Source organism: Delphinus delphis, chromosome 9 (genome assembly GCF_949987515.2).
Source record: "Delphinus delphis chromosome 9, mDelDel1.2, whole genome shotgun sequence".
In the NCBI taxonomy this organism is placed as follows: domain Eukaryota; kingdom Metazoa; phylum Chordata; class Mammalia; order Artiodactyla; family Delphinidae; genus Delphinus; species Delphinus delphis.
Window position 1 is genome coordinate 10,864,104 of NC_082691.1, and position 26,929 is coordinate 10,891,032.

The window sequence follows — 26,929 nt, forward strand, 5'->3', positions numbered from 1 at the left end:
GCTGTGTTTGAAATGAAATAAGAGGCTGTGGGCAGAGGGGAGGCACAGAGGGAAATGGAGGAAAGGCTCTTGGTCCGGGGGCCTCTGCAGCTGACCCGGAGTGGATTTCAGCATGTGGGCTTGTGGTGCTAGAGCCTGGCCTGACTGGAGACTCTGGGGTTGTGGGAACGGACAGGGTGGTGGCTCAGCCATTCACAGAGCTCAACCAAGTAGACCTGTCAGCAAGGAATCCTGTGAGGAGATTACGTACCCGTTTCTTAGCTCCCTGGAATCATAAATTTAAACACATCTTAGTGTACTTCCCTCATGCCCTTCTGCTGTATAAAGCTTAATGCCCTTAGTTGCCCATTCTTGACGTTTTATTTCGTGGTTTTATTTACTTAAAATACATTATTTATCTGACGTACAAAACTAAATTCTGCCCTTCTTGTTTTTCTCTTTATGTTCTATACTACTCCACGTGTGTGCCTACTTTCACTTATAAAAGTATATGCAATTTAGGGCTTCCCTGGTGGCGCAGTGGTTGGGAGTCCGCCTGCTGATGCAGGGGACGTGGGTTCGTGCCCCGGTCTGGGAGGATCCCACGTGCCGCGGAGCGGCAGGGCATGGCCGCTGGGCCTGCGCGTCCAGAGCCTGTGCTCCGGGACGGGAGAGGCCGCGGCGGTGAGAGGCCCGCGTACCGCAAAAAAAAAAAAAAAAAAAAAAGTATATGCAATTTAGTTGTATAGGCTTTGTCATTTAATATTTTTGTAGATATTTTAAAAATTCTAATTCTGGATGGCCACGTTAACGGTCCAGTGAGGTGAAATGCCATAAATGACTCTTCCAAAATTCTTTGGATATTTAAAATAGTTCTTAATTGTCTTCATAGAATTAACACAGGGAAAATCAGGTAGCCTTGGAACTAGTCAGCGTGTGGACCTCTGGCCTGAGCCTCTTGGGGACCATGGGATGTGTCAGGAAGGGAACACATTTCTGCTCTGTGGCTGTTACTAGGAATCTAGCCAGCTAATCAGACACTGGAGCCTGGACTGTGGGAATACAGGAAACTACACAGAAGAGCTGGGGTGGCCTTCAACAGTCTGTCCAGCTGTGCATCTTAATTATGCTGATACATCAGTGTGTCCTCAGTTTCTCCTCCTGTGAATTTTTTGATAGGAAGGGGAGTGGAGTGAGGACAAAGGTGGGAGTATAGCACACCTTTACACTGATGGGCACTTGGAATCTCGATTGCCAGAGGACAGGCTAATAGGTGGTGGCTATGGGGAAAAGAAGGATTTCCATACTGGTGTGTGGTATTCAGACACATTATGGCCTAGGAAGATGTTTCTGAAAGTTCGGCTACATCCAAGGAATTCTGGTGATTTTCTTCCCGCCCCCCCCCAGTACTACCTTGATTCCATTCTGAAAGTCTTGCTTTCTTAGGTTATATAACACCCTTATCAAACAGCCTTCTACCTCCTTACCACAAAAAGGGGGTGGGGCGTAGGAGCCATTCTACTCATCCCATCATCCCTGGCCCAGTCCCCAGCTCTCACTCGGACTGGTAGTTCCCATCTCCATCTTTTGGTTCCAGCCCCACTTTACCTGTGGTGCATGAATTGCTCTCAGTTCTCACCCTAACAACAGCCAGAGCCTAACCTCTGGCTCTCATGCTGGGCCCACGTCAGAGGAGATTTATAGGGTCATGTGAGAAACTCGTCAATATAGATTCCTGGGCAACACTCAGGTCCAGCTGTTTAAGTAGGTTTATGTTTGGGGTGGTGTGGTAGGCAGAATAATAGCCTCCCAAAGATGTCCAGTTAGATGTACTAATTCCTGAAACCTGTGACTATGTTACCAAACATGGCAAAGAGGAATTAAGGTTGCTATCATCTGCCTCTAAAATACGGCGATTATCCTGGATTATTGGGGTGGGCCCAATATCATAACAAAGTTTCTTTAAAAATGGAAGAGGGAGGCAAAAGAAAGTTGCAGTGATGTGAGGTGAGGATCCAACCCTCCATTAACAGCTTTGAAGATGAAGGGGGCCACAAGCCAAGGTGGGAGAGGCAAAAAAGGGATGATTCCTCTCGAGCCTCCAGAAGGGAATGCAGCCCTGCCAACATTGTAATTTCAGCCTAGTGAGGCCTCCTCAGACTGCTGACCTACAGAACCGTAAGATAATAAGTTTGTGTTAAGCCACTAAGTTTATGGTAATTTGTTACAGCAGCAATAGGAAACTAATACAGGTGGGGACTAAGAAAACTTTTTGTTTTTGGCCGCGCTGCACCACTTGTGGGATCTCAGTTCCCCCAAACAGGAATTGAACCTGGGCCACCGCGTGAAAACCCGGAATCCTAACCACTAGGCCACCAGGGAACTCCCAAGAATTCTTATTTTTAACCAAGCTGTGCAGGCAACATGGGCTGCTAGGTTTGGGAACCCCAGAGCAACCTACCTTTTTGTTTCTTATGCCACTCATTCTTCCAGCCTTCATCCTTGTACAATCCAATTGCTATGGCCTGTCCTTTGGATTGCCTGTGGCCCTGAACCTTAGCCCAGCCTCGGTGACCTCTGTTATATGCTGGTACACCCAGCGTCGCTTTCTACTCTCAAAGCCATTGCCCCGTTACAGATTCCCACGGTTCCCACCACTGCTACAGGCAAACAGCCCTGGAACACATATGCTGGTGCACTTTTCCTGAGTACAGCAGGTGGCAGAGCAATTAGTGCTTACAGATAAACCTGACAGAGATCTCCCAGATGCATAATGGTAGGAAAGGGCGCAGGACTCACCAGTGTTTCCCGAACGTGGTAAGCTACCACCCGCAGCATGCCTGTTCTTAGGTAGTACACAGACGAACACTCTAAACATTTATGTATTTGTCAATATAACTAATGCTGGCATTACTGCTAGGGCGAGCCTGCCCCTGCAGCTGGTAACCTTAACCTAGCACGCCACTTGGAGGGCGTGTCAGGGAACCGGCGAGGACCCGAGGGGAGGGTCCCCGCCCGGGAGGGTCCCCGCCCCTCGCCGCCCCTCGCCGCCCCTCGCCGCCCCTCGCCGCCCCTCGCCGCCCCTCCCCGAGACCCCCGGCCGCACAAGCCACCGCAGCCGCAGCACTCCGCGTAACACCGGAAGCCCACTTCCGGGACGTGCTGACTCCTTTGAAGCTGATTGGTTGCTGCTCTGACAAGCCCACGCGTCATCGCGTGCTCTTCCTGTCGCGCGTGCGCGCTGTCACTACAGAGCAGCAGCATGGAGGATCCCGAAACGCTGGGCTTTGAACACATGGGCCTGGACCACCGGCTCTTACAGGTACCGGGGAGGGCTGAGGAGCCGGGCTGACGTGGAGAGGGGCGGCGGCAGGGCAGCGCGCCGCCTGAGCCGTCCCTTGTCTCCTCTAGGCCGTCACCGACCTGGGCTGGTCGCGACCCACGCTGATCCAGGAAAAGGCCATCCCACTGGCCCTGGAGGGGAAGGACCTCCTGGCTCGGGCCCGCACGGGTTCAGGGAAGACCGCCGCTTATGCCATTCCGATGCTGCAGCATCTGCTCCACAAGAAGGCGGTGAGTCGGGGGAGGGGCCGGGAAAGGGAGCAGCAGGCGTCTGAGTTGCGTTGTGCCCTCTTGGAAAGCTGTGCCCGCCCCCCGCACGCACCCAAGTCTTTCCCAAGAACCGGGTTTTCTTTTGACCTCTTACCCGTGAAGCGTGGCCTGAGAGAACCTGGTGGTTTTGGGGTAAAACGCTCTGGCCTGGGATTCAGGTTACTTGGGTTCTAAGTCCGGGCCCTGCGACCACCGTTCTTTGTGTAATCTTGAGTAAATCGCTTTCTCTTGTTTATACTATAAAAAGTAGGCACATTTTCTCCTCCAGAAAAGCCAATGTCGTAATTAGTACATTTTAAGTCACTTTGTAACCATGAAGTAAGTTATCCTATTTGAGGTCAGTGCCTGGGAAAAGTCTTCTATCTACATTCAGAGGTGGGTAAAGTAAGTGAAGGGATGACCAGACCACAACTGGATTGTTGTGAGGAAGCCACAGCAGTTGGGTCAGATTGTCTGGAAGAGGTAGAGAGAAGCATGCGGTGGCTGTGATGACATGAACCGACCGGCTGAAGTCTTTAATTCGTCTCTTGCAGACAGGCCCCGCGGTAGAGCAGGCTGTGAGAGCCCTTGTCCTTGTGCCGACCAAGGAACTGGCACGGCAGGCCCAGTCCATGATTCAACAGCTGGCTGCCTACTGTGCTCGAGACATCCGGGTGGCCAATGTCTCAGCTGCTGAAGACTCAGCCTCTCAGAGGTGGGTGAAAGCAACAGGGCTGTAGGGGAATGAGTTTGCACTGGGATGTGGGTTTGGGTTTGTGTGCAGCAAGAAAGAGGGCTAATCCAGGGTGAGATCCCAGCTGCTACCCTCTCCCCAATACTGAGGTGTTGCCCACCTGCAGAGCTGTACTGATGGAGAAGCCTGATGTAGTGGTGGGGACCCCATCCCGCATATTAAACCACTTGCAACAAGACAACTTGAAACTGCAAGACTCCCTGGAGCTGCTGGTGGTCGATGAAGCTGATCTTCTTTTCTCCTTTGGCTTTGAGGAGGAACTCAAGAGTCTTCTCTGGTAAGGAAAAGGGGTTGTGAATAGACACTAGGACCTAGAGCGAGGGGGCAGTTCATCTGCCACAGTTAGAGGCTTTGGAGCTGGCGTCTGATGGGGCTCTGTTTCATTTTAGTCACTTGCCCCGGATTTACCAGGCTTTTCTGATGTCGGCTACTTTTAATGAGGACGTACAAGCACTCAAGGAGCTGGTACTGCATAACCCGGTAAGGGCCCTTTGGAAGCATCTAGAGGCGTTGACATGAAACTCAAAAGGACTTGCTTCTCCCTTCTCAAAGGAACCCTTTGTTATTTGGGGTGGGAAATTATTGGTTTAGCATTCCTGGTTCTGATGTGCTAGAAGCCGGTAGTTGTAACCATCCCCCTGTCCCCCAACCTAAAATCACTATGTAGCTCCAGATGTCCGCTAGGAGCTTCAAACCATGCTTTGCCTAAAGCCTGAGAAGGGACCCCCAAGGGGCACAAAGGCTACTTTGAGCAGCAGGGCTAAAGTTCTCACCTTATGTGAACTTTACTCTTCAGGAAGGTTGCTGCTATAGGGGTTCTCTCCTCACTACAGTCATTTATAGCATGTTTCTCTTTGTTCTGTGCCCCAAATGTTTGTAGTTTTGTAGTTTGATGTTCTCTGTACACTACAACGGTTAGCATGCTTTGAATTCTTACATTACACAGTTGGAGGGGACCCACGGTGCCCTGCACTAACACCTTTGTGCTGTGGTTGGTGAGCCAGTGGCTTGCAGTAGCATTTCTGTCTTCTTTTCTTTCCTGACCACAGGCCTGTCCTCCCCTAGGTTACCCTCAAGTTACAGGAGTCCCAGCTGCCAGGGCCAGACCAGTTACAGCAATTTCAGGTGGTCTGTGAGACTGAGGAAGACAAATTTCTGTTGCTGTATGCCCTGCTCAAACTGTCATTGATTCGGGGAAAGTCTCTGCTCTTCGTTAACACAATGGAGCGGAGTTACCGGCTGCGCCTGTTCCTGGAGCAGTTCAGCATCCCCGCCTGTGTGCTCAATGGAGAGCTCCCGCTGCGCTCCAGGTGTGCCATCTCCCATGTTTTGGTTGAAGATCGTGCCCAGGCTCTGGGCTTGACTGATCCTCGCTGACTTTATCTGTCACAACTCTGCGGTACCTACTGTAATTCCATCTTCATTTGAGGAGGTTGAGGCACAAAGATTAAGTCGGGGAAGAGTTGAAGAAGAGGGAAGAGTCAGGAAGGGTGACCGTTATGACCAAGCAGGGGGCAGGAGAGGGACCTCCAGCCTGCTCTTGGGGCTCACTTCCGTCTGCTCTCGGGCCACAGGTGCCACATCATCTCACAGTTCAACCAAGGCTTCTATGACTGCGTCATAGCAACAGATGCTGAAGTTTTGGGGCCTCCAGTCAAGGGCAAGCATCGGGGCAAAGGACCCAAGCGGAACAGGTGAGTCCATGCTTCTCTTCTCCCAGCCCTCCCCAGGGAGACCCGCTTTTCAGCCTTTGGGGGCAGGGAGCGAAGGGCCAACACACGTGCTGCATGGGCAGCATGAAGGGCCAGACTGCCTGGTTTGTTGGCACGTCATCATCCTGTGAGGGGAGGTGGCCCAGCCTCCAGTGGCTGTGACTTTTGGGAAGGATCTTTCTTAGGGGGAAAGAGGAGTCCCCAGTCTCTGTCTGCCTAACGGGTTGGCTGGCTGGGAATTGTTATCGGATTGACGGTGGGCAGTGTTGCCCCAGAGCTGAGGTCAGAGCCCGGTTTGGCTGCCCCCACTACCCTAGTTCCTGTTCCAGTTCAGATGCTTAAGAGTCTTACACGTGTCAGGGTCCTGTAGTTCCATACAAGGCTTTGTGTAGAGATTTTGCTGATTAAATGAGCTTGAGAACGTGGCCTTGGAGGAGAGGAGGGGTCTGTCTGAGGTCGGGGCGTTTTCCTGCAGGGCCGCTGATCCGGAGGCTGGTGTGGCCCGCGGCATAGACTTCCACCACGTGTGTGCTGTGCTCAACTTTGATCTCCCCCCCACCCCCGAGGCCTACATACATCGGGCCGGCAGGTAGGAGAACTGGAGTGTGGCGGGCTGGGCACCTGGACGGAGGACACACTGCAGGACACATAGCCAGAGACACGGGCTGGGCCGTCTCTCCTTGCAGGACGGCACGTGCCAACAACCCAGGCATCGTCTTGACCTTCGTGCTGCCCACGGAGCAGCCCCATCTGGGCAAGATCGAGGAGCTTCTCAGCGGAGGTAAGAGCCCAGCTCTCACTGGCCTGCGCCAGGGCCAGGCTTCTGCCATGACACCGTAGACCCGGTGGTGGTGATGGCAGCAGGGACACCGGCACAAGCAGCAGCCGCCCGCACGCTTGGCCATGCTGTGCGCCATGTCGCTCCACCTGTCCTTGCCTTTCCCTGGGTGGCAGGCACTGCCCCCCTTCACAGTCAAGCCAGCTGAGGTCCAGAGCCATCGTGTAATTGGCCAAAGTCATGTTTATTCTCTGCCTCATGGGGCAGAAGGGCCAAGGGAAGAGGTTTGGGAGACAGGGTGGGACTGGTGGCATCTCAGAGGAGACCCTGGGAGAGGGGGCTGCTGGGGGGTTTCTGCGCTGGCGCCTTCGGGAGGTCATGCTGTAGCGGGGCAGCCAGGCGGCGTTCCAGGCTGCAGGAAGGGCACGCTAGCCGGGGCTGGGCAGGGCTGCTCCACCATCCAGCAGGTTATGGGTGGAGGGTCCAGCCTGGGCTTCCTGTGGGGCCTCACTGCTGCTCGCCACATGGGCCGAGAAAGGACATGCTCACTGCCTGGCATTGAGCCCTGGGCTTGTGTAGAAGGTGGCCTGGGGCACTGCGTGACGGCGGATCGAGGGACGACTCTGGGCCTTGCTTCTCTGTGCCCTGGTTTCCTTACCTGAAATGGGTGAAGCCCCTGCTGCACCGCCAAACCCCGCCCCCCCGCCCCATCTTCTTTTGTAAACATCGAGTGACCCAGGACGCTACTATGACAGACCGGGGTCTGACGGAAAGGGCTGGTGCTCCTTAGTGCTCCGCGGCTGTCATCACGGGTACCTCGTGGCTGGAGTGGCCTGGAAGGAGGAGAGTGGGCGGGTGGGCAGGTCCTGAGGCTGAGAGATGTGACAGGAACCCAGGACGTGGGGACAACAAGCTGCCCTGGCCACAGCAGAGTGGATCGCCTGTTGTGAACTGTCCGTGAGACCCAGGTGTTTTTGCGCACGTGTGCACTGCGGGGAAGGAGTGGGCTGGCTCCCCGGCTGCCTCGCCCCAGCGTGAGGGGTGCCTCACCCCTACCTCTAAGCAGTAGGCCCCCACTAGACCCCAGCCTGAGCATTCAGCCCAGGGGAGCCTCACTGCCATCTCCTCCACAGGGAGTGGAGCCCCCGTCCTGCTTCCCTACCAGTTCCGCATGGAGGAGATCGAGGGCTTCCGCTACCGCTGCAGGGTGAGCGGGGCCCCCTGGGGTCGGGAGTGCTCGGAGCTTCTCTAGGACCCAGCGTCAGGTCCCTTGCTGCTGAGCACCCCAGCACGGCAGGAGGGCTGGCTCACAGCCCCGCCGTCTTGACCTTCGGTGTCTGCCCCCAGGACGCCATGCGCTCAGTGACTAAACAAGCCATCCGCGAGGCGAGGCTGAAGGAGATCAAGGAGGAGCTTCTGCACTCCGAGAAGCTCAAGGTGAGGGGCCGTGGGGAGGGAGGGGCGAGGCTTCAGGACATCGCCCTTCCAGGAGGCTGGCCCAGCTATGAGCATGAGAGGCAGTGAACTGGACAGCTAGCTGTGCCTTCAGCAGGTCGGTGGGGAGGAAACAGGCCAAGAGCGGGTGAAGGATGCCAGCTGTCCTGTTAGGAGGTGAGTCAGCCTGGCCTCTGTGGTGGACAGTGGCCGTGTCCATCAGAATCACAGCTCCTGGAGTTTATTTTCTTGACGTGCACAGTCGCACGTGTGCCCGTGTTCGTCATGATTCCCTAGGTGGAAACACCCGGGAGTCCTCCACAGAGACGCAGGAAGCCAAGTCGGGTGCATCCACGCGGTGCGTGTTACACAGAAAAGGAAGAGGCGGCTGTTTGTGTGTCAGTGCAGGACGGCCCGTGGGGTGATGATCAGTGAGGAGGGTGTGGCAGGCTCCTGACCTCCCCACAGAAAGGGGAGTGGGAATGGGGACACATGCCTTCCCATGTGTGCAGAGCACTTGAGGGGAGGTGAGAAACCAGGTCTGGAGCTGGCTCTGGAGGGGGACCAGGTGACCACAGATGAAGGCGGTGTGAGACCTTAGCCCTTGAAATTCTGGAAGACCGATTACCAGTTCAGAAACTCCCCTGTGAAATTGCAGAAGGAGGACTGACCCCGCAGTGCCCACTTCTCTCCCCTGCCAGACGTACTTTGAAGACAACCCCAGGGATCTCCAGCTGCTGCGGCACGACCTACCCTTGCACCCCGCTGTGGTGAAGCCCCACCTGGGCCACGTCCCTGACTACCTGGGTGAGCAGGGCTGGGGGACGCGGTGGGCGTTTGTCCCTCAGCTGCCGTGCACTGGGCTGACACAGGACCACGGGGACTGGGCAGCAAGCATGCACACAGACACAAACGCACCTCTGTTCACTCGCTTGAACTGAGCCGCACAGCCTCCTGGGTAGGCATTGCTGTCTCTGTTGGGGAGACAGGAAACCGGGCATTCAAGGCCAGGGGTTTTCGCCCCAGAGCCTGGCCCAGTGAAAGTGCGAGCCAGTACCTGGCCAAGCAGCCGCCTGGGTGTGGAAGGGAGTGACCAGGTGCGGGGGTGGGGGTGGGGTGTCGCAGGTAAGAGGCAGTGCTGCTGGTGCTGGAGAAGACTCGGGATTAGTGACCGGGCCAAGCCGGGGGGTGGGAGGTGGCTGGAGTCCCTAGAACAGTTGGCAGAGGGGACAGAGAACAGACCTTGTGGGGACAAGGGATGTCTGGGTTGCAGCTGTGAGGACAAGAATGGACCCTGAGATGGTTTCTATGATGTAGAGGAGGCCAAAGCCCAGCTGAGGTGTTCAGGAGCCTGGCTCCGTTTGCACCTGGGTAACGATGTCCCTTGTGTCTTTGGTAACGAGTATGTGTGACTTTTATGCTGAAGATGCTTAAAGTGGGTTAAGGAAGAGGAGTGGTGAGTGCAGACCCCCTTCCCCAGCACCCCACTGGATTGGCATAAACTGGCAGGTGTGGCAGGAGAGGCCCCAGCGAGTGGAAGGGAAGGATCCAGGAGATACGGGAAAATGCCAACTTCCCCCAGGACAGTGAGCTATAGGGGACACCAGCCGGGGTCCTGGTCTGCGGAGTGAGAAAGGAGCGGGGAGAGGGGGTGGGAGTGCTCTTGGGAGTGGCAGCTTGAGGTGGGATCTCAGTTCTCTGAGCGGGAGTCGAACTCGGACCGTGATGGTGAGAGGGGCGTATCCTAGCCCCTAGACCACCAGAGACTAGTAGTGCCTAGGAGCAGGGCCCTGGCTTTTGTCTGCTTTGAAGAAAGAGTTCAGCAATTCTTTAAAATTCAGCAAAAAGTAGTGAGGTAAGTAAAGTTTTATTAGGAGGGAAGGTGGGTGCAGAGAAACATGGGTGGGCTCGAGAGAGAGAGCACGAGCCAGCCGGGAGCTTTTGGGGTGCTTCAAGTCACTTCTGTGGAGGCAGCTTTCCAGTTTCATCTGGCCAGTCATCTTGCTTTATCTGGCTCCAGGTCCATACCTGGTTGGACTCAAGGCCCTGCCGGATGTGCGCATGCATCTTTTAGCCAACATGGATTCCAGCACGAGGGTGTTGGGGAGGTTAGCAGACCATATTATGGTCTAGCGCCCCCTCCCCTAAGGAACTGTTTGCTCATGCATAGTTTGGGAGGTCTCCTTGACCCCAAGAATGGGAAATATGTGGTTTCCTTATCTTTTACCTAAGCAGCGCTTAACCCCTCTCTGTTCCTGCCATTCCCGTTACCTTGAGGTGTCCACAGGAGACAAAGTCCAGCTGCTTATCCCGTTCCTATTATTATCATCTTTATTTTCAAAGTGTAAACAGGAGGCTAGTTGTAAATGGCTAACCTGGGGCTCATCTATCTCCTGCCTCAGGAGGGAACTCCATCCTCTCTGTCACAAAGGAGCAAAGTCATTGCCAGAAGCGTGTGACCTAAAGGGGTCAAGGTGACGTGGGAGGGTGTGGCGGTGTGATGCCCAGAGGCCTGTCAGGACCTGTGTGGCCTGGCCGGATGGGACCCTGTGCTGTTGGGCAGTTGGGAGTGACAGCAGAGCCCAGGGATCATGTAGCAGGTCACGAGCAGTGATGGTGGCACCTGACAGGTGAGGAAGGATATGGGAGGAGGGGCCACATAGGAAGAAATTACATGTAGGGTTTTTTTGTTTCAGCAGCATTTTCTTTCCTTTTTTTTTTTTTTTTTAAATACTTATTTGGCTGCACCGGGTCTTAGTTGTGGCACGCAGGATCTTCGTTGTGGCATGCGTGATCTTTAGTTGCAGCATGTGGGCTCTTAGTTGCGGCATACAGAACTAGGTCCCTGACCAGGGATCTAACCCGGGCCCCCCTTGCATTCGAAGAGCGTAGTCTTAACCACTGAACCACCAGGGAAGCCCCAGCATTTTCTTTTCTCTGTTACACATTTACTGTGACAAATCTAAATACTGTAAAGAAGTGTTTTAGACGGTGAAAGTCCCCAGAATCCCACCCCTGGGGATAGCTGTTCTTCTGGCCCTGTGCATGTGTGATAATAGATAGTCGTGTGTTCTTAGGCATTTTAAGTGTGTACTGGAGTGCCAGGCACTGGCTCAGAGTGGGAGAGAGCACCCTGGGAGCCAGCTGGAGGGTGGAGCCAGCTGGAGGGTGGAGCCAGCTGGAGGGTGGAGCCAGCTGGAGGGTGGAGCCAGCTGGAGGGTGGAGCCAGCTGGAGGGTGGAGCCAGCTGGAGGGTGGAGCTGGCGGGCTCTCAGACGCTGGCTGAGGAGAGGGGCTGGAGCTGGCGCACGGGGTGGGCAGTGGCCGCTGAGCCAGATATCTCTTCCAGTTCCTCCTGCTCTTCGCGGCCTCCTCCACCCTCACAAGAAGCGGAAGAAGCCCCCTTCCTCTAAGAAGGCCAAGGTATGTCCCCTGGGGCCTCGGTGACAGCTGCAGGGCTCCCCTCTCAGCTTGCTCCCTTGTCGCCAGGATGTGCTTGCCCCTTGCCCTCAGGAGGGAGAAGTCCCGAGGACTGGCCCCAAACTCCAGGCCCCTGATCAAGGTTGTGGGTACTGGGGCTCTGCCTTGGCCACCCACGGGGCAGCTTCAGGAGCAAAGGGGGACCTGCTGTTCTGTCCCCACTGCCCTCCTCATTCTTCAAGCTACAGGAAGTAGAAGGTGGGCCCCTGCGGTGTCCACAGCAGCTCCTGTCCTTGGCTCATGGCCTGTACGGCTTGTCAAGTGGCAACGGCACCCCCTTTTCTGAGTCTGTCTCCTTTTGCTCACACGGACGTCCACTCGCCACAGCTAATCCACAGTTTTGCCCCCACAGAAGGCGAAAACCCAGAACCCACTGCGCAGCTTCAGGCACAGAGAAGAGAAGCGCGGACCCACAGCAGCGCCCTCCTAAGCTTGCCCAGGGCCTCTCCCGGGGCTGAGCACAGGGTGTGGAGCAGGCTTCCCAGCCTGGAGGGAGCTTGATTCCCGCACTGGATGGACTGGATTCGGGGCAGGCAGCACTGTGGCCCTCTAGACTTATGGCCAGGGTGGTGCTTTGCCTTTAACAACAGAATAAAAATCCTAGCTGCCCTGGTTTGTGCCTCCTGCCTGTAGGAAGGGGCCATCCCTGGAAACCTTGGGAATCAGAAACCACTTCCGGTAAGCAGTGCCTGGCTCTCTGCCTGCTGTGTACAGTGCCTCCTTGGCCAGAAGAGGTAAGCCATGCAGTGCTGCAACCTGGTGCCTTCGGGCCCAGGAGACACCTGCCCTCCTCTGGGTCTCTGGCCTAACCGCCAGCAGCTCCAGCCTTCCTGTCTAGGATTAGGCTGACAGCCTCCCTTCCCTGAAGCTTGGAAACGACTTCTCGCCTGCAGGGAAGATGGTCTTTCTCCAGATATGGGCACGTTGTAAATTCAGCCTTCCACTCTCTCAGGCAGCCAGGGACAGCTGTCTCTCCTCCCCAAACTGCTCTCTGCTCTGCTCCGTTCAGCACACCTGGGTGCGGTTTTTTGTTTGTTTGTTTGTTTGTTTCAGTTCAAACTCATTTTCCTTTTATTCAAGTCCAAGTTATCGATATATTACATGGTTTGGTACTCAAAAAGGAAAACTTGTTCAGGTAAGGTAGTATGTTATCATCAGTATTTCCAGGTGATTGTTTACAGTCAGGTAGCAGTATCAGTAAATCCTTGGGAAGCCCATCCATGGGGTTTACACTTTGTCAAGGCGCAGTTCCTCTGGAGTGGAGATTCCCAGTTCATTTAAAGTTCGTCTAGGTTCCTGGATGACGTTAGGGTAGATTTCCTTATGAGGTCGTGCTTTGACCTTAACCTCTAGGATGTGAACTGCACTAGCAGAATCATTTAAGTGTCTGCATGTCTGCAGTGATTTTGCGTTCTGGAACCAGATCATAGCCAACTAGCATGTTCGTCCCTTTATGCAATTCCCAAGCGTCAGTATCTGGTTTACTGAAGTATGTCACCCAGCGAGCGTCACACTCCTCCTCTGTCTCAGGTGACCCATGGGATTAGCAGCGAATTGACTGGCTAGCGGCAGCGGGGCCGGGGACTGGAGTGGGGTGCAGGAGGACTCGAGGGCTGGTCCAGGCGACTGCGGCTGCTGCTACCGAGCGCCGGTGGTCAGCGGCGCCTAGCATGGTGGCGATGGCGGCGCAAAGGTTAAGGCCAAGGAGAAGCTGGGTGTGAGCTCAGGACCACTCAGGAGCTCGTGGGGGCCGGACTCCACCTGGGTTTTAAATGCATGAGTGGCAGTGTGACGCCCACACGCCCTGTTCCTTTGCTGTCAGCTCAGCTGCAAGGCTGTAACAGTAGAGGGTCCCAACCCACATCTGGGCCTCCCAGCTGCTGTCTGGAGGAGGCACGACGCTGCTGACTCAGTGCCCTGGATTGTGCCGGGGAAGAAAGTCAAAAGTGCTTGAGTTTCTTTCAGAAAGAAAAGCAGGCGTCAGCGCCATCTGGTCTGCATGGCGGGAGGAGCCCGGGTCTCTGGCTGCTGTTAAGGTGTGCTGGGACTTGGGGTTGCTGGGACCTCAGGTTTGGGGTCTCCACATTTCCTGCTCCTGTTCTGAGGATTTCCAGGGAGCCAGGGTGTGCGTGGTAGGGGTTGCTGCTCGGTTGGGATTATCAGTGAGTGGAACAGCGGCCAGTGCAATGCAGCCAGCGTTCCTGCGGTCTGCCCTGGCCCGGGCGCCTTAATGGAGATCGGTTAATGGAGCTGAACAAAGATGGCTGCTTATGAGTGTCTGCTGGGTCCCAGAACTGTACCAAGAGCGTTGTGGGTGTCACTGTGCGTGGGACGAGCCGGCCTTGGAGAGCTTCCCGGCCCCCGCCTGGCTGCTGCCTTCAGTCTCTGCCAGACCTCCCCACCTGCTGCCCGAGGCAGGTGAGCAGCTGAGGCCTGGCCCTGGGGACACGACAGCCCGGGCTATCGAGGAGGCTGTCTGCTCTACGATGTGTGCCAACCTCGCACTGTAACCTTCCTTGTTCCTCCGCCTGCCACCTCCAGGCATCCCGGCCAATGAGCTTACACCCAGAGTCAGCCCGGATGCAGGAGAGTGGGCACCTCGGGTTCCTCCAGTGATGTTCCTTCTCAAAGGGGCCTCTGCTCTGGGCTGTGTTCCCACCTGGGCACAGAGCTGGGGCTTGGCGGCTGCGTGCTGGGTGCAGGCTGTGTGCCGAGAGCCGTGCTGAGCATTCTACTAACATAAGACTACTCCCGATTCCTGGGTGGGAGGCTGAGGCTCAGAATTTAACCTGGCGTCAAGGTCACAGGGCAGGTGATGGCAGGATTTGGAGGTCAGCACAGGCCTGCTCTGGTGTCTCGGGCTGGCCCGGCTATCCACGCCCACGGAGGAGTAGCCAGCGCTGCCGGCGCTCTCACCAGCGTGGGGCAGGTGCCACCCTAGGCACTTTATTACATAACCCTGGGCTGTGTTTACATAACCCTCGCTCAGCTGGAATGGGCCCTGGCACTTGGTGGGATCTGAATTGGGCGGGTTGAGGAGAGTGGTGTGTCCCCATGCCCTGGGTCTGCAGAGGGAAGGTGTACGGATGTCTCATTCAGTCACACAGCCTTGAGTGGAGGCACTGCTGTCCATTTACACGTGGGGAAACAGGCCCTCAGAGGTTGAACTTGTGTATCTGATACCGAAACCTGTGCCCTCGTTAAGCAAGTCCAAAACAGAACTGGACAGGCCCTGGGACACAGGCGTGCACGTGATGGGTTATATGGACTTGGAAGGAAAGAGGTGGGATTAGTCTGCCTTAAGCTCAGCTTCATTGAGCAACAGATAAGCTTGGCCTGTTTCCAGCCGTTTCCAGGCTGGCTACGCACAGAGCTTACGGCAAAGGGGGCAGCAGAGTGCAGGGACTTTCTCCACCCCTGGCTGGCCTACTCCCACCCACGCGTAGGCTTGAATGGGTGCCACTGTGTTCCTGGCTGTGGGCTAGGGTCTAGGGGAGATGGACAGAGCACAGCCCCTGCATGGGAGGACCTTTAGAGGGGTCAAGAACCAAGCTTTCAGTGCATCCCAACCTCCCCCAAGCTACAGACTCCTGAAGCACCTTTCTGCTCCGCCAACGCTTGTTGGAGCTGCCAGGTGCAGGTGCTGGGCTGGGGGCAGGAGGGAGCGGGCCAGGCCCCCCAGCCAGCGCACTGATGGTTAGACTGGCACCCTTCTGGGACGTCCACGGTGCCAGGAGGGTTACCTGGGGCCTCACCCAATTGGAGGAGTCAGGTGAGACTGGAAGGGTGGGGGGAACAGCAGTTCTGAGAGGGAACAGTGTGTGTAAGTGCTCCGGGTGGGAGGGAACCCGGCACATCTGAGGATGAAAAGAAAACCAAAGTGGTCGTCACCAAAACAGGCAAAGACTGAAAAACTAACCTGATTTATTTTAAAAAGATAATAGTCACATGTTAAAAAATCAAAAGATACCGAAAGGCGCCAGTGGATTTGAAGCAGGGTAGCGCCCTGATCAGATTTAGCCTCGGCGATAACGCATGGGAGAACAGAGTGTCCCTAGAAACCTCTGGACCCAGAGCACGAACCAGTTCAAGTGCATTTCCCATTCCAGCTAATTCTCTCCCCATCTGCTGAGGATCGGTGACTCAGCCTTTGGGGAATTAGTTGTTCTCGGGGACTTTGGTCTTTAGCGGCAGTTTTTCCTGGAGGGAGGCAATGTCGATCGAGCTGAATTCGTGCAGGGAGGCACCCCTGCCAAATGCCATCCTCTTCCCCGGAAAAAAGCCTTAGGGTGTCCTGCTTCTCAGCGGGGCCCAGAGCCACTTCTCGTGTGTTCACCACAGCCATGTTTATGTGGAAAAAGAAGACGTGATCCTTCTGGGCAGGAAAAGTCACCCTGCCCAGCCTCCCACCAGGCACCTCGCTGGGCAGACTCAACCTCACTCAGCTCAGAGCCTCTTCAGAGCTCGAGTGTCTGTTTGCCCATGAATCCATCCTCAAGGCTGCTGAGAAGCAGTGAGATCAACGTGGCACGGCTGAGCTGGAGAGCACGGGTGTATCCGAGGCCTTCAGACCAGCTCCAAGAACTGCCTCTGTGGCACCGAGATGTGCCAGCCCGGCCTCCAGGGAAGCGCCTCGCTTTTCTTGGCCTCCTCTGGGGTCTCAGCTGTAAGTGGGTGTATAGTGCCCTCTCCGAGTGTCCCTGTGTGTAGGATGAGCCAATAAGGCTTGGGAGGCCCTGTGCCCCAGCACCCCCCGCCCCGTGCCTGGCTCTGTGCTAGCCCCTGGGTCCCATGGGACAGCTCTGCACACAGCGCCCTCAAACTTGAATGCACACCTGGATCGCAGAGGCTTCTCGGAATGCAGGTTTCATCCCACGGGTCTGGGGCAGGGCCAGAGATTCTGCATTTCTAATAACCTCCTTCCTGTGGGAGCCCGATGCTGCTGGACCCCACACCAGCCCTTGAGAGGCGAGCTTTACTGTCCACACACCCATCCCATTGTACAGGTTGGAAAACTGCAGCTCAGAGAGAGTAAGTCGCTAGCCTTAGTGCCAGCCAGCTAAGTGGCAGAGTAGGAGGGTGCTCAGATCAGTGGGCTCCCCTCTAGAACCCAAGGTCCAGCTGTGTCCTGTCCCTTCTCTGAGTCTCATCTTCATCTGTGAGGGGCAGTGATAAAGGGTGTAACTTTCTAGCCTAAGTATTGATATGTCCCATCCCATATTCGTGACATACTAAAAAATTATTAGTTGTTTATCTGAAATTTAGAACTGGCTGGGCATCTTCCTCTGTATTTACTAAATTTGGCAACCCTAGAGTGTGGAACCTTTCTTGCCTGGGCATGGCTTCCTCCAGGAAGGCTTCCTGATCCTTGGCCTGGGCTGGGCACCTTTTTCTCGGTGAGTATCTAATACTGCCCTTGACCTCATTAGGCTTGTCTCTGGGGCCTGGTCTTTACTCTGGCCTGGGAGCTCTTGGAAGCATGCACCATGCCAAGTTGTTAATGGGTTCTTGGGCCCAACCAGGACTCACCCATGTTCATTAAAAGCTTTTCCCCTGAGAGTGTCCCTGGTACCTTGAGGGTAATTCATTGTCACAAGCCCCTCTCCTGCCTGAGGCTCTTGAGCACTAGTTCCAGTTAAAAGTGGAAGGAAAGATGTGCTAAGCAGGCTGGACTCTGCCCCCGATGCAATGGGCTGGACGCTCCCTCCAAGTCACCTCTGTGACTCAGGGCAGAGACCAGGCCAGGCCATAGTCCTGGGCCATCCTCTCCATGGACCTGCAGGCCCTTCCCCACCTCAGGCTCCTGAGATGCTGTGTGAGCAAGCTGGGTGAGCAGACTCCCGAGATGCTGGTGGCTGCCCCACCGGGGATGGGGACAAAGGACCAGACAGCCCTGAGCTTTCTGGCTTCCACACCAGTGCTTCCTGACTGCGGCTGGGCCCCAGGGAAAGACAATCTCATATGTTCACTGAAATGGATAGATTGGACCCTTATATGTGCAATATCCCTGCCCCCAGGAACCAGGAACTCAGCTTTCAGGAGCAAAACACATACATAAGGCAACAGAGAGGCCAAATGCTGGGATGGCTAGAGCATGGAGAGCCCACCTGGGCCTGGGGTGGTGGGCAAAGTCCCAACCACGCTGAAGAATTTGACGCGAGTTGTGAAGGACAGGTAGGAATCGGGAAGACGTGGAGGGGCCTTTGTGGCGTCACAGCTGAGCTGGGGGCAAGGGACCCACAGGACACGTGGAGAACAGTGGGCAGGTTAGCTGGCTTAGCAAAGGCTTCGTGGGGCAGTGGTTCTCAACTGGGGTGATTTGCCCCAACGCGGCCTCTGGCAAGGAGTGGAGACAGTTGAGATCATCACATCTGGGGGCGGATGCTACTGGCATCTAGTGGGTAGAAGGAGGAATGCTGTTAAATCCGACAATGCCCAGGGCATTCCCCACAAAGAAGAGGTATCTGGCTGAAAATATCAACTGGGCCCTGCAAAGCACCAGTAGGGGATGCTGAGAGCCAGGTGAGAGAGAGCAGGGAGTTCCGGGCACATCACTTAGGAGTGCGTCTAGCTGCGGTAAGAGAAGCCCCATGACAGGGATGTAAAGGAAGAGGGGTCGGATAACTGGAGCTGGATGGCCGCAGGGATCCGAGTTCTTCCATCTTCCTGCCCTGCCCTCTTTTTTGTAAATGGTGGTAAAACATACATAACATAAAATTGACCATCTTAATCATTCTAAGTGTACGATCCACATTGCCGAAGTGTGAAGTATTTAAAGTACATTCACACTGTTGTGAATTCACCACCATCTGTCTCCAGAACATCTTCACCTTCCCAACCTGAAACTCAATACGCGTTAAACAATAACTTCTGACCCACTCCACGAACCCCTGGCAACCATCATTCTACTTTCTGTCTCTATGGATTTGACCACTCTAGGGTCCTCATATAAGTGGAATCACAGTATTTGTCCTTTGGTGTCTGACTTATTTCAGTTACCATAATGTCTTTAAGTTCATCCGGGTAGTAGCATGTATCAGAATTTCATATCTTTTTGTGACTGAATAATATTCCAAGCATGTATATGCCACGTTTTTATCCATTCATCTGTTGATGGACACTTGGGTTGTTTCCACATTTGGGCTATTGTGAATAGTGCATCAGTGAACACTGGTGTACACCTATTCCTGCTTTCAGTTCTTTTGGGTATATACCTTGGAGTACAGTAGAATTGATGGATCCTAAGGCAATTCCATGTTTAACTTCTTGAGGAGCTGCCAAACTGTTTTCCATAGTGGCTGCACCAGTCTGTATTCCCACCAACAGTGTGTGAGCTTTCTAACTTTTCCATATCACTAACAACACTTGGTATTTTCCATGTTTTTAAATAAAGGCCAGCCTAATGGGTGTACAGTGGTATCTCATTGTGGTTTGATTTGCATTTCCTAAAGACTAACGATGTTGAGCATCTTTTCATGTGCTTACTTACTGGTCATTTGTCTATGTTCTTTGGCAAAAAAGTCTGTTCAAGTTCTTTGCCTGTTTTTGAGTTGGGTGCTTTTTTTGTTTGTTTTGGGCCTCACTGCATGGCATGCGGGATCTTAGTTACCCCACCAGGGATTGAACCCATGTCCCCTGCAGTGGAAGTGCAGAGCCCTAACCACTGGACCACCAGGGAGTTCCCTGGGTGGGTTATTTTTATTGAATTTGTGGAATTAAAAAAATAGATTCTGCATATTAATATCAACCCCTTATCAGGTATATGGATTTTTGGGGTTTTTTTTTGCAGTACACGGGCCTCTCACTGCTGTGGCCTCTTCCGTTGCGGAGCACAGGCTCCGGACGCGCAGGCTCAGTGGCCATGGCTCACGGGCCCAGCCGCTCCGTGGCATGTGGGATGTTCCCGGACCGGGGCACGAACCCGTGTCCCGTGCATCGACAGGCAAACTCTCAACCACTGCATCACCAGGGAAGCCCTGCTGTGGGATTTTTGTAAATGTCCTTTATCATGTTGAGGAAGTCCTCTCTCTCTCTCTTTTTTTTAAAAAATAAATTTATTTATTTTTGGCTGCGTTGGATCTTTGTTGCTGTGCACGGGCTTTCTCTAGTTGCGGCGAACGGGGGTTACTCTTTGTTGTGGTGCGCGGGCTTCTCACTGAGGTGGCTTCTCTTGTGGAGCACAGGCTCTAGACGCGCAGGCTTCAGTAGCTGCAGCACACGGCCTCAGTAGTTGTGGCTCACGGGCTCTCGAGCACAGGCTCAGTAGTTGTGGTGCACGGGCTTAGTTGCTCCGTGGCATGTGGGATCTTCCCGGACCAGGGCTCGAACCTGTGTCCCCTGCATTGGCAGGTGGATTCTTAACCACTGCGCCACCAGGGAAGTCCTACTTTTCTATTTCTTCTCCTCAAACTTGATTATTTCAATTGCTCTATCTTCAAGTTCACTGATTATTTCCTCACATCTGCTGTTGAACCCTTCTAGTGGATTTTTCATTTGTTATTGTACTTTTCAGCTCCAGAATTTCTTTTTGATTTCTTTTTAGATTTTGTATCTCTTTATTAATTTTGTTCATACTTTTTTTTCTGATTTCCTTTGGCTCTTTGTACCTTTTCCTCTGTACCTTCTTGAGTATATTTTAGACAGTTGTTGGTTTTGTTTTGGTTTATTTTTTTGGCTACACTGCACAGCTTGTGGGATATCAGTTCCCCGACCAGGGATTGAACCCAGGCCACAGCAGTAAAAGCACCAATTCCCAACCACTAGACCACCAGGGAACTCCCTAGACAGTTGTTTTAAGATCTTTTCTTATGGGTTTCCTCAAGGATGGTCTTTGTCAATTTTTTTTTTTTTTTTTTTGGCCGCACTGTGTGGCTTGTGGGGTCTGAGTTCCTCGATCAGGGATTGAACCCATGCCCCCTGCAGTGGAAGCTCAGAATCCTAATCACTGGACTGCCAGGGAATTCCCTGTCAATTTTTTTGTTTGTTTGTTACTTTGAATGGGCATATTTTCTTGTGTCTTTGTATGCGTTATCATTGTTTTGTTGAAAACTGGGTATTTGATTATTAAAATGTGCTAACTTTGGAAATCAGATTCTTCCTATTCCCTAGCATTTGCTCTTTTGGTTTGTTTATGTTTTTACTGTTGAAGGTTGTAGTGGTCTGCTTATGTTTATACTTTTCCAAACTATTTTTGCAAAGACTATTCCTTGTGTGTGCTCACTGAAATCTCTGCTCCTTTAGCTCATGATCAGCTAATGTTTTGGTAGAGATTTCCTTGAATGCCAGGAGCTAAACAAACAAGCAACACACACACACACACACACACACACACACACACACACAGAGAAACAGAAAAACAAACAAACAAAACTCCACCTCTCCCTTTTTTTCAGATTGGCTCTGTGCTGGGATTATCCTTTAATATTTATGCAGGCTTGCTCTGAGCCTAGGCATAAGCCCAGGGTGAAGCGTCAGGTCTCTGCAGGTCTTTTCTGGGTATGTGTCTTGTGCTGTGCATGCATGTGGCTTTCTAAATACCCCTTATACACAGCTGCTTTTGAATGTACTAACTTTCCAAGCTTCTCCTCTGGGCTGTATATGATCTGTTGTGTGTCTCCACTCATAATCCCTTGCCTCAGATGTCTTTTAGGAGCAGTGGCTGTTGCTTTGTCCACCTGACTTCCACCTGACGTGAAAGAGAAGCAAGTGCCTCACATTTCTTTATGTTGCAGTTCTTTAGGTCTCCCCAACACAGGTTAGAATGTATATACGCAGTAATTTGCAAATAAGGGTGCCTCAGCTTCCACTGGTTTGAGGGAGGGGATTAGAAACTGTGTTGACATCACTTCAAGATGAAGACCTCCGCTGTGCCAGAGAGGGGGTGGGGCATGGTTGAGTAGAAACACCAGAAAACTTTCCTACTGTCTTTTTTTGTTTGTTTTTTGTTTTGGCTGCACCACGTGGCATGTGGGATCTTAGTTCCCCGACCAGGGATCAAACCTGCACCCCCTGCAATGGAAGCATGGTGTCTTAACCACTGGACTGTCAGGGAAGTCCCCTACTGTCTTTTTTTTTTTTTTTTTACACCTTTATTGGAGTATAATTGCTTTACAATGGTGTGTTAGTTTCTGCTTTATAACAAAGTGAATCACCTATATATACATATATCCCCATATCTCCTCCCTCTTGCATCTCCCACCCTCCCTATCCCACCCCCCTAGCTGGTCACAAAGCACCGAGCTGCTCTCCCTGTGCTATGCAGCTGCTTCCCATTAGCTATCTATTTTACATTTGGTAGTGTATATATGTCCATGCCCCTCTCTCACTTCGTCCCAGCTTACCCTTCCCGCTCCCCGTGTCCTTAAGTCCATTCTCTACGTCTGCGTCTTTATTCCTGTCCTACCCCTAGGCTCTTCAGAACCATTTTTTCTTTTAGATTCCATATATATGTGTTAGCATATGGTATTTGTTTTCCTCTTTCTGACTTACTTCACTCTGTATGACAGACTCTAGGTCCATCCACCTCACTACAAATAACTCAATTTCATTTCTTTTTATGGCTGAGTAATATTCCATTGTATATATGTGCCACATCTTCTTTATCCATTCATCTGTCAGTAGACACTTAGGTTGCTCCCATGTCCCGGCTATTGTAAATAGAGCTGCAATGAACATTGTGGCACATGACTCTTTTTGAATTATGGTTTTCTCAGGGTTTATGCCCAGTAGTGGGATTGCTGGATCATATGGTAGTTCTATTTTTATTTTTTTTAAGGAACCTCCATACTGTTCTTCATAGTGGCTGTATCGATTTACATTCCCACCAACAGTGCAAGAGGCTTCCCTTTTCTCCACACCCTCTCCAGCATTTATTGTTTGTAGGTTTTTGATGATGCCCATTCTGACTGGTGTGAGGTGATACCTCATTGTAATTTTGATTTGCATTTCTCTAATGATTAGTGATGTTGAGCATCCTTTCATGTGTTTTTTGGCAATCTGTATATGTTCTTTGGAGAAATGTCTGTTTAGGTCTGCCCATTTTTGGCTTGGGTTGTTTGTTTTTTGATATTGAGCTGCATGAGCTGCTTGTATATTTTGGAGATTAACCTTTTGTCAGTTGCTTTGTTTGCAAATATTTTCTCCCATTCTGAGGGTTGTCTTTTCATCTTGTTTATGTTTTCCTTTGCTGTGCAAAAGCTATTAAGTTTCATTAGGTCCCATTTGTTTATTTTTGTTATTATTTCCGTTTCTCTAGGAGGTGGGTCAGAAAGGATCTTGCTGTGATTTATGGCATAGAGTGTTCTGCCTATGTTTTCCTCTAAGAGTTTGATAGTGTCTGGCTTTACATTTAGGTCTTTAATCCATTTTGAGTTTCTTTTTGTGTATGGTGTTAGGGAGTGTTCTAATTTCATTCTTTTACATGTAGCTGTCCAGTTTTCCCAGCACCACTTATTGAAGAGGCTGTCTTTTCTCCATTGTATATTCTTGCCTCCTTTATCAAAAATAAGGTGACCATATGTGTGTGGGTTTATCTCTGGGCTTTCTAACCCGTTCCATTGATCTATATTTCTGTTTTTGTGCCAGTACCGTACTGTCTTGATTACTGTAGCTTTGTAGTATAGTCTGAAGTCTGGGAGCCTGATTCCTCCAGCTCCGTTTTTCTTTCTCAAGATTGCTTTGGCTATTCAGGGTCTTTTGTGTTTCCATACAAATTGTGAAATTTTTTGTTCTAGTTCTGTGAAAAATGCCATTGGTAGTTTGATAGAGATTGCACTGAATCTGTAGATTGCTTTGGGTAGTATAGTCATTTTCACAATGTTGATTCTTCCAATCCAAGAACATGGTATATCTCTCCATCTGTTTGTATCATACTTAATTTCTTTAATCAGTGTCTTATAGTTTTCTGCATACAGGACTTTGTCTCCTTAGGTAGGTTTATTCCCAGATATTTTATTCTTTTTGTTGCAATGGTAAATGGGAGTGTTTCCTTAATTTCTCTTTCAGATTTTTCATCATTAGTGTATAGGAATGCCAGAGATTTCTGTGCATTAATTTTGTATCCTGCTACTTTACCAGATTCATTGATTAGCTCTAATAGTTTTCTGGTAGCATCTTTAGGATTCTCTATGTATAGTATCATGTCATCTGCAAAGAGTCACAGCTTTACTTCTTCTTTTCTGATGTGGATTCCTGTTATTTCTTTTTCTTCTCTGATTGCTGTGGCTAAAACTTCCAAAACTATGTTGAATAATAGTGGTGAGAGTGGACAACCTTGTCTTGTTCCTGATCTTAGAGGAAGTGGTTTCAGTTTTTCACCATTGAGAACAATGTTGGCTGTGGGTTTGTCATATTCTCCTACTGTCTTGAAGATGGCTTTTTCCTGGTTGAGCACTTGCTTGGTTGCTGCAGACCTTTGAATTTTTTCCAGAGCTCCTAAAAAGTTGGTTCTGACAGTTCTGCTTGTTTTTATAAATAAATAAATTTATTTATTTATTTATTTTTGGTTGTGTTGGGTTTTTGTTGCTGCACATGGGCTTTCTCTAGTTGCAGCAAGCAGGATCTACTCTTTGTTGCAGTGTACGGGCTTCTCTTTGCGGTGGCATCTCTTGTTGCAGAGCATGGGCTCTAGGTGCGTGAACTTCAGTAGTTGTGGCACTCAGGCTCAGTAGTTGCGGCTCATGGGCTTAGTTGCTCCGTGGCATGTGGGATCTTCCTGGACCAGGGATCGAACCCGTGTCCCCTGCATTGGCAGGCAGATTCTTAACCACTGCACCACAAGGGAAATCCTCTGCTTGTTTTTTCAGTGTTTTTGTGGGAAAACAAGAGCTTGGAGCTTCCTAGTTCACCATTTTGCTGATATCACTCCCTCTGTGATTTTGTGCATCTTGCCTTTCTCCTCATGTTTGATGCCTCAGGGCCACAAGGTGGTTGCTACACCTCCAGACATTTCATTTCTCCCTTTTCACTGTCTAGGGCAGTGAAAAGGGAGAAATGCTAGAATACCATGCCCGCTGCATACATCCCATTTAATGAGGGAAACAGAAGCCTTCATGTTGGAGAAAGAAGATCATGAGAAGCTGATGGAGTAGGATGTACCAGGAATCTGTCTCCCCACCTAGACAACAATTGCACTGGCAGAACTTGTCTGATGTAACTATTTTGGAAATCTGGAGTCTGTTGAAGGCTTGCAACTTCCAGGGGAAGACTTGGAGGGTAAACTGGGGTTAATTTTTCTCGATTTCAGCCCTTTGTACAGTAGCACCTACCCATCCCCAACTTCCAGCCTGTAGGCAGGCAGCTGTGCGCAACAGCTAGTTGGAGCCAGGGTGGACAAAAAGGACCCTATCCTCCAGATACTGGGGATCTGTGCTCTGATGGCTGATTGCTGGTTCAGGTCATAGAGGTGCAGACAAATAGTCACCTCCCCCGTTGTTGCAAGCCCCTCCCCCTCCAGGCGAAGTGACCTCCAGAAGGTTTAAAGGACCAGTGCTCTTTTATTCCCACCTTCATTTTTCACTTTTTGCTGTCTCAGGGGCCAGACATTAAAATCTAGGACATTCAAAAACAACTGCATATACAGAGAAAATTAGAAAGTGACCCTGCATGCCCAGGAAAAGTCTAAAAAAGGACTTGAGAAGACCTTAAGTTTATACCTTAGGTTGATCCTGGGCACAGAGACAGCCTATAACAATCAGAAAACAATACACAATAAACAACCTGAAACTAATGCAACATCATAAATCAATTATACTCCAATAAAAATTTTAAAAAAGCAATACACGATAAACAAAAACAATAACAAACCCCCACAAACCCTGGGGAAGGAGAGGAATCTGATTTCCAGAGTTCCCTCATTATTAAATTCACATGTCCAGTGTTCAACAACAACAACAAAAATCACAAGGCATACAAAGAAACAGAAAAGTATGACCCATTCAAAGGGAAAAAAAAATCGACAGAAACAGTCTTTGAAAAATACCTACTGGCAGAAATACTAGACAAAGGCTTTAAAACAACTGTCCTAAAGATGTTGGAAGAACTAAAGGAAAGGGACTTCCCTGGTGGTACAGTGGTTAAGAATCCACCTGCCAATGCAGGGGACACAGGTTTGAGCCCTGGTCCAGGAAGATCCCACATGCCGTGGAGCAACTAAGCCCATGAACCACAACTACTGAACCTCTGCTCTGGAGCCTGCGAACCACAACTACTGAGCCCATGTGCCGCAACTACTGAAGCCCATGTGCCTAGACCCTGTGCTCTGCCACAAGAGAAGCCACTGCAATGAGAAGCCCACGCACCACAACAAAGAGTAGCCCCCGCTCGCCGCTACTAGAGAAAGCCCCCATGCAGCAACGAAGACCCAACGCAGCCAAAGATAAACTAAAAAAATAAATAAATTTATATAAAAAAAAGAAAAATCAGTGAATTGAAGATAGGATAATGTAAATTATCAAGTCTGAGAAAGAGAAAAAAAAAATTTGAAGAAAAGCAAATGGAGCCTAAAGGACTTGTAGGACAATATCCATCATACCAACCTGTGCATCAAGGAGTCTCAGGAGAATAAAGAGAGAAAGGGGCAGAGAAAATATTTGGAGAAATAATGGTGGAAAACTTTCTAAATTTGATGAAATAAATGAACATAAACATTCAAGAAACAATGAACTCCAGATCCATACCAAGACATATTATAATCAACTTTACTGAAGCCAAAAAGATGATCTTGAAAGCAGCAGGAGAGAAGCAAATTGTTACATACACGGGATCCTCAAAAAGATTATCAGCAAGTTTCTCATCAGAAACCTTGGAGTCCATAAGATGTTGGGCTGATATATTCAAAATGCTAAAAGGAAAAAAGCTGTTAACAAGAATCCTATATCTGGCAAAACTGTCCTTCAAAAGTGAGGGAGAAATTAAGACATTACCACACAAACAAAAACGGACGGAGTTTGTAACCATTAGATCTTCCCTGCAAGAAATGCTCAAAGGAGTGCTACAAGGACACTAAACAGTAACTCAAAGCCATATGGAGATATAAAGATCTCAGTAAAGGTACGTGGGCAATTATAAAAGCTATCTCACTGTAACAATGATTTATAACTACAATTTTTGTTTCCTACATGATTTAAGAAAGTAATTTAAAAAAACTGTGAAAACTAGTATTACTGTACCTTGGTTTGTAACCCCAAATCTTACTTTCTATGTA

The 26,929-nt window shown here is 51.1% G+C and overlaps 1 protein-coding gene across 1 annotated transcript; it reads left to right on the forward strand.

Moving 5' to 3' along the window:
* Positions 1-3,229: 3,229 nt before the first annotated feature.
* On the forward strand, positions 3,230-12,532 carry DDX56 (DEAD-box helicase 56). The gene is made up of 14 exons (XM_060019829.1): positions 3,230-3,301; positions 3,391-3,552; positions 4,125-4,285; positions 4,431-4,601; positions 4,714-4,804; positions 5,390-5,634; positions 5,899-6,018; positions 6,512-6,625; positions 6,723-6,817; positions 7,948-8,021; positions 8,162-8,251; positions 8,950-9,055; positions 11,597-11,670; positions 12,080-12,532. Exons 1-14 carry the CDS (start codon positions 3,242-3,244, stop codon positions 12,155-12,157), a joined length of 1,641 nt encoding a protein of 546 aa, XP_059875812.1. The 5' UTR covers positions 3,230-3,241; the 3' UTR covers positions 12,158-12,532.
* Positions 12,533-26,929: the final 14,397 nt, after the last annotated feature.

Coding starts and splice junctions, on each gene's coding strand:
- DDX56 (XM_060019829.1), top strand. CDS start 3,242: ATGGAGGATCCCGAAACGCTGGGCTTTGAACACATGGGCCTGGACCAC. Junction 3,302..3,390: donor TGGACCACCGGCTCTTACAG/GTACCGGGGAGG, acceptor TGTCTCCTCTAG/GCCGTCACCGACCTGGGCTG. Junction 5,635..5,898: donor GAGCTCCCGCTGCGCTCCAG/GTGTGCCATCTC, acceptor CTCGGGCCACAG/GTGCCACATCATCTCACAGT.